The following is a 7,267-nucleotide window of genomic DNA, read 5'->3' as shown; positions in this document are numbered from 1 at the left end:
CAAATTACTTTAGCAAAAACAATTCTTTAGTTATAGTCACGTATAAGTGTGGATGTACCTGGGGAAGACATATATCATGGGGTCGACGCGATCCTCCTGGTCGGACTCCATGTACGCGATCACCTTCAGCCCGAACGTCATGAACTCGCCGTCGAAAAACCGGTTCATCAGGAACATTTGCCCTGCACAAGAACAGTTTACATTGTTTTTTTTATAAGAGAAGGGGGCAAACGAGCGGCGGGAACACAGAGGTCAACGGCGCCCACGACGACGTGGTTTAGAGGATTGTGTGTTTGAGATTACAATGGTACGGTGTAAGTGGTATGGACGAGCTTTCGCTCGCGACTGCGTCCGTGTAACATGCACTGATCCATATATCATCACAATAATAGACGAATGATAAATGTTTTAAAAATTTAAATGCCTTTGATAGCTTCGGAAATTCAGACTGAATTTTTGTATTCGATTCAAAACGATTTATTAAAATGAGTTCCATAAAACCGTCAGTACACGTCGTTGGTTTTTTCAATAAACCTTTCCGTTTACTTCCGGTAGTTATTTTTTATTTTTTATGTATTAATAAAAATAAGGCCAGTGTGTGCTGACGAAAGCTGTCGATGTCATTTTTAGGTGGGCCACGAAATAAGCGATGATACGTTACCGATTAGAATCATAATAAAATCAACTAACAATTATTACGTTTATTACATTGTATAGAGTATTGTACTGTCAAATTCCTTTTAAACCTTTATTTTTACTCAATAAACATTTTTTTTATTTTTCTCATTAATCAAGTTTTGATAAAGTTACCAATATAAGTACGTTTCAGTAGTTAAATATGAAAAACAGATATGTATTATGAATCGATTGTACATGACAAATTAACAATCGGCTCTTAATGCTGAAAATTCAGTTTCATGGCCCGACGTTTTGCCAAACTTATTTCAGTAGCCATCTGTGGTGAGAGCGGGCCTGAATCACAAGTATCTACCTACCGGCCGCAAGTTGTAAATCATATAACATTAAAACTATCCGATCCTTATTGAACCATCCCTCTCCCCCTTTTCTTACTTCACTAATAAGGAAGGAAAGGATGCAATGCCTTAGGACGTGATGTATATAAGACAAAGAGCGTGACGCACTTGAAAATAAACTATCGCACAACTATTGTAAGATCGTCGATTGTTTCGCAGCCAATTCAACTGTTTAGTTGCATCGTTAAACTAACTAGTGTGCGCACCTCCATATAAGGTCATAGGAATCAAAGCGCGACTAAACAGTTATGCATTTGTCAAAGGTGTGCGCTCGCTCTATGCCTAGACCAGGGGTGGCGAACCACTGGCACGCGTGCCATAAATGGCGCACGAAATAATATTTTGGGCACGTCGAAAAACACTTAGAAAAAAATATGAAGTAAGTGCACTATGCTATGGAATTGACGTAATAATCGCAGTCAAAATTATTCGATGGCACGTCTATGATCGCATCAGACATTTATATAAAAATGGCACTTTGAGGCATAAATGTTTAGCACCCATGGCCTATAACATCTACTAGCGGCCCTCATGTTTTAACTTGTAGATGGCTGTCGGCAGTTTGTATGTTTAAAACCATATATTTAAAAAAACTCACCTATAACATTTATAAGAGCGAGCGACTCGCACAGATAGTACCTGTAGGCCCACCAGTTGTGGTACCTCAGGTTCTCCCAAAGGTAGTCTAGGATCAGCTTCTTCTTTGTCTTCTTCTCTATCTCTGTGCAGACGCCAACGTCGAGGTCCATCATGAGGGCGCGTATCTTGCCCCCCTCCCACGACTTCCAAAGCCACCGCGGCGCGTAAAACAGCATCGCCTGAAACAACAATACAATCAGAGAGTTTAATGTCTCGTTTTGGATAAAGTACATTTTTGAACTTGTAATCAACAATTTCTCGATATTTTTTTTATTTATCGTTTTATTATTATTTATATTATATTGTATTTATAAATATTTTGTATCCACGTTGATATATAATATCGTAATGCATACAAATAAATAAAACAGATCTCCAAGTGATTCATGATTCGAGTTACTCTAAATAAAACGTTCTAAATCAAAAGCAGATATTTTGGCGAAGCGGCCGCTTCGACGTGAGACCGCGTACTCGTACTCGTTGCAAAATAGACCCATTTTAAAGGCGTCAGAGCTGCAAACGCATCTGCTGATTGTACGCCAATAAATTCGTTCGGCTAGACGGTGCCATAAAACAGCGCTTTATGGATATGAAGTATTATCGGAGTTTTCATCGGGTGCGTTTCAATACTACTATTTATTTAGGACGCGAATGTTTTTGCTGGCTGTACAAGTTTTGCAAACGATATCTCAATTAAACTCAAGTGTAGGCTGCCGCTAGATGGCGTTAGTTGTCGAACAAAGAATGGAAAATGTGGAAAACTTGAAAGCAAAGAAAATAGTTAGTTAATAGTGTAGTTAAACGGAAATATATGTTATTATAATTTTGCAGGGAATTTTAGAAGGTTCTTTAATCAATTAATTAAATACATCGAAATTATATAAGGAATAATTTGCAATGATTATCAAACCCTATATTTTTTTAGTAAACAAATTGTGTTACTAGAAATTGCCATATCTTCTTAAATTAAATAAACAAATGACGTTAAATAAAATGACAGATTATAAAAAGGCATTATAATGATAATTTGATTAGTATTAAAGTTTGAGATTCGCGTATAATCCGCCGTGACTAACAAGCGCCGAGGCAGTTGACCTTTTGTCTTGTTAGTTAGACATCAAGTGTGTAGTTGGCCTTAGATGTTTCGTCGCCGCCCGGATACAAAACCTTTAAAAATAAAACATACACTTGGACGATAAACAAACGTGTAACTGTTAACACTCTAATTTTACAATACTTTTAAAAACAACAATTTGTCTCCAATGGTACATAAGTTTCTTGCGGTTTATTTGTTGGGATATATGACAAACTAGCTGTTGGTCGCGACGTTAAAAATATAGCCAATGTTACTCACAGATAAAGCTTTTTAAAGGTGTAAGAATTTTTGAAATCAGCCCAGTAGTTTTTGAGTTATTTCAATATATACAAAACTACAAAAATCTAAAAATACAAATGTTTCCTCTTTATAATCTTAGTATTATTAGACAACTTATTTAATTGATACTGTCGCTTTTAACTCAGAGCAATACTTCTCGTCAAGACTTAGGATGCGCGCCAAATCTATCCATACTTCTAGTGACATTGACAGCTGTCAGCTAGGGACGTGACGTTTATGCCGATAATCTAGAGTTGCGCCAATTCTATAGCACGGTACTAATTTTATTCCTAACAGTTTGGATATAAGATTTTTAATTCTTATTATTGGTTCTTTAAATTAATAAACATGTTGCTCTGTAACAAAGTTTTTAAATTTTTTATTATCACAATATCTTAGAAACCAAATAACAAACTACAAGACTAAATACAATAATAATAAATTACGACACTAACCTGTAACAAAGTAACGACATTTATGTAATTTATCATCTTGTAATATATTTTACTTACTATACTTAAGACGCTATTCCTCTAAGATGGCTTTCAAAATCAATTACTCATAGACAATCATTTAGAAACAGTTTTAAAATAAAGGAAATGTTAATTTCTTTGCATGGATATTGTTAGTTACTTTTAAAAATAATCTGCGTATGTCCACTTTTGCACTATCTTAGTAAAATAGTAAAAATGTAATTGTTATAATCGAATTACGCTAAGATAAATAACTGTAAAGTATAAAATGTGTAGTTTTATGTAAAAATATGAGATAATGTCTTTATCTTAGTTCGAGGCGTGTGTTCGAGTACTTGGAATTCACATGCGAGCGAGCCCCGCTCGGTTGTGAAGATAAATGTCGAGATGGAGACGTTGACGTCCGTTAACGTTACCTATTCATATTTAGTATAAAACTAAATAAAAACACACATTCAAGACTATAGGAGAAGCGTGAGAAATCATTAATTATTATAAAGTCAGGTATTTCTAAAAAAATATATATTTATCGATGACTTTTTTTGTGAACCTTTGTCTTTTAAAAAAACTTATGTACATATTTTTTCTATGATTGTTTTGACGTAAAAATTAACAGTTCTTTCCCGACATTTCTCAATTTCCCGAGAATTCATTACAATCGCTAACTACCTAGTTGTAACGAAACAATTTGGTCGAAAGCGCAATTTAGTTTGTTCGGATATTGGTTGTGTTTATTTCGGTAATAGGGGGCGGAGCGGAGGGGCAGGGGGCAGCGGGTAATATCGTCGCACGTGCTTGTAATTGTCGGTTAATATTGCGCCTCGATACGCACTATACTGCACGCACTACACGACGAGCCGAGGTGTGACTCACTTGGCACAGGACGCCCGCGCCCGATATGCTGCTTTCAAGTTATAGATTGATAGCGTTTTTTAATTATAATAAAAATCTTATATATCTATACTTCTATACTATTATAATAAAGCGTAAACACACACTTCTTTGTTCCCTAAGATGTCAGTAATTACAGTATATTTTCGAATAACTCTTTTTTTAATAAAAAGCCCTACACTTACGATACGCTTTAGGCTATATATTTTCACGCTGTTAAACTTAGGTGTAAAGATTTTGGATAAAAACCCTAATGTGGGAAAGAGACCATAAGTTGTTGCCAACATCAAGGAAGCAAGGTTGCCATGGTCTGTTATCGTCATGTCATTTTAACATTTGTAATTGATATTTTGACAAATGTAAACAATAAAATAAATTTTTTATAGATTTATGCGGATGAGGTCGCATGGGAACAGCTAGTGGTTTATAAATGTAAAAGTGGGAGAAAAGAAAATCGTAGAAGTGATGAGTAGATATTAATAAATATAACAATTTTAACAGTATTTATTTTTAACAATAAACATTTTTATTTTATCAAGTTTTGTGCAATTTCTATCACTAAGTAATAAAGAAAAACAATGTATCGAACATTTACGTCATATCTTATTATTGTATTATTTAAAAGTACATATAAAAAATTAACATATTTCAATCACTTGGAACTATTTGTTACGATTACCTTCTTAATAAGAAGAATATTATCTATGACACTGTCCGCTTTCCGCTTACTCTTTGCGCCTTATTTCAGCGTCTAAAGAGTCGTTTTTCAACGGGACTCGTGACTTTTTCAGGGTTACGCGATTGTATTGAGAGTAAATTCGTCACACGAAATGAGTTATGATTCAATAATTATAATGACCTATATTTTCCAGCTGCAAAAGTTAAAAACAAAACTACGACATATCTACAGATAAATAATATTTTGACGTCAAAGAGATTAAAATAAAGTAGTTGTATACAGAACTAGCTGTTCCCGTGCGACTTCATCCGCATAAAATTATGAAAATTTAATTTTATTGTTTACATGTGTCAAATTATCAATTGCAAATGTCAAAATGACATGACAAACCTTGGCAACCTTGCTTCCTTGATGTTGGCAGCAACTTACAGTCTCTTTCCCACATTACAGTTTTTATCCAATTTTTTTACCCCTTAAGTTTAATAGCGTGAAAATATATAGCCTATAGCGTGACGTAAGTGTAGGGCTTTTTATTAAAAAGAATTATTCAATAATATGCTGTAATTGCTGACATCTTAGGCAACAAAGAAGTGTGTGTTTACGCTTTATTATAATAGTATAGAAGTATAAAATATGGATAAAGACGATTTTCCTGCATTTTTAATATTTCAATAGAAGTCGCAGCAAAAAATCCACTTAGACTTATCACTTAGTTGCGGTTGCAGATTGCATTTTACTTCAAAAGTTTGTCAAATTCATGAAAAAGCACAAGCTCTTATCCTATGGTACATTTAAGAATCGTAAATAATAAACATTTACAAACACTATTCTGTACTTACAGCAATAAAACATGAAATCTTACTAATATTATAAATGCGAAAGTTTAGATGGATGGATGGATAGATGGATGGATGGATAGATGGATGGATGGATGTTTGTTAGCGTTTGTAGCCTAATGAACGGATCTCTATGAAATTTGGCACAGGTTTAGAGCATAGTCTGAAAGAACACATTGGCTACTTTTTATCCCGGAAATAGTTACGGTTCCCGTGGGATTCATTAATTTAGTTTTTTAATGTTCACTCGATCATTCTGCAACGGTTCACCATATCTTATTGAACTTTGGCACAGATATAAAACAAAGTCTGGAGTACACATGGGATAAGCTTCATCCCCGAGAAATGTCCGGTTCCCGAGGGATACGTAACTTTTTGTAATTTATGTAGTTTGTATGTTTTTTTAATACCACGCGGACGAAGTCGCGGGCAACAGCTGGTTGTGAAATAAAAATATGTCAGCATTGAAGCCGCAACCAATATAAAGGCGTGAACACAACAAACTGTCAGTGAAGATAACACAAGTTTAACACAATCATCACCTGTTGGCCCCGGTATCTTGGAAGCAATTGAATCTGCCGTGGCTCGTCAATTTGAAAAATTTGAAAAGAAATTTGCAGATTTGTCCAGGGACCTAGCCTTGCTCCGCGAGTTCGGGGAGAGAGTGGCAGTTCTAAGTAGTGTGTGTGAAGGCCTCCAAACTGAAATAAATTCTGGTAAAGATCAGTACCTGAAGTTAGAAGACGAAAATAGAGCATTACGGTCAACAGTGCAGGATTTATCCACTAGACTAGGCCTAGTAGAACAGCAATCTCGTCAAAACAACATTGAAATAACGGGGTTGCCAGAGAACAGATCTGAGAATTTGATCACAACTGTTATGCAATTGAATAATATCGTTTCATCAGGCATCAACGAAAGCGATATTGAGTCTGTCGTCCGCACTAGGAAGGCGGACAAAAACAGCAACCGTCCTCGAGCAGTTGTTGTCAAGCTAAACAGCATTAAAGTCAAAGACACCTTGTTGGCATCAGTTGTAAAATTTAATAAAACGAACAAAGACGGTAAACTGAATTCTAAACATCTGGGTTACGGCGGCACAGTTAGTCCTGTCTTCGTGTCAGAGCATTTGTCGCCTGCTAACAAAGTCCTTCACGCTGAAACGCGGAAAATCGCGCGGGAAAAAGGATTCAAATTTATTTGGGTACGTGACGGGAAAATCCTCGTGCGTAAACACGAAGGGGCTCCTGCAAAACAAATTAGAAACTTGGATTCATTGAATTTTCTTTAATCATAAATAATTGAAGTATTGATGACATCCGACTACTTTAATGATCCGC

General features: G+C 35.4%; 1 protein-coding gene across 1 annotated transcript in view; it reads right to left on the bottom strand.

Moving 5' to 3' along the window:
* Window positions 1-36: 36 nt before the first annotated feature.
* LOC106107755 (innexin shaking-B) overlaps window positions 37-7,267 on the bottom strand; it is a 16,219-nt gene continuing 8,988 nt past the window's right edge. Inside the window, exons 2-3 of the mRNA XM_013288756.1 lie at window positions 1,633-1,852; window positions 37-182 (exon numbers count right to left, since the gene is read on the bottom strand). Coding sequence (XP_013144210.1) covers window positions 37-182; window positions 1,633-1,852 — 366 coding nt within the window. The remainder of the gene's footprint in view (window positions 183-1,632; window positions 1,853-7,267) is intronic.

Source organism: Papilio polytes, unplaced genomic scaffold, assembly GCF_000836215.1.
Source record: "Papilio polytes unplaced genomic scaffold, Ppol_1.0 DF821845.1, whole genome shotgun sequence".
NCBI lineage: Eukaryota > Metazoa > Arthropoda > Insecta > Lepidoptera > Papilionidae > Papilio > Papilio polytes.
Note: the sequence above shows the minus strand (reverse complement) of the source record. Positions and strands in the feature narration are given on the sequence as shown.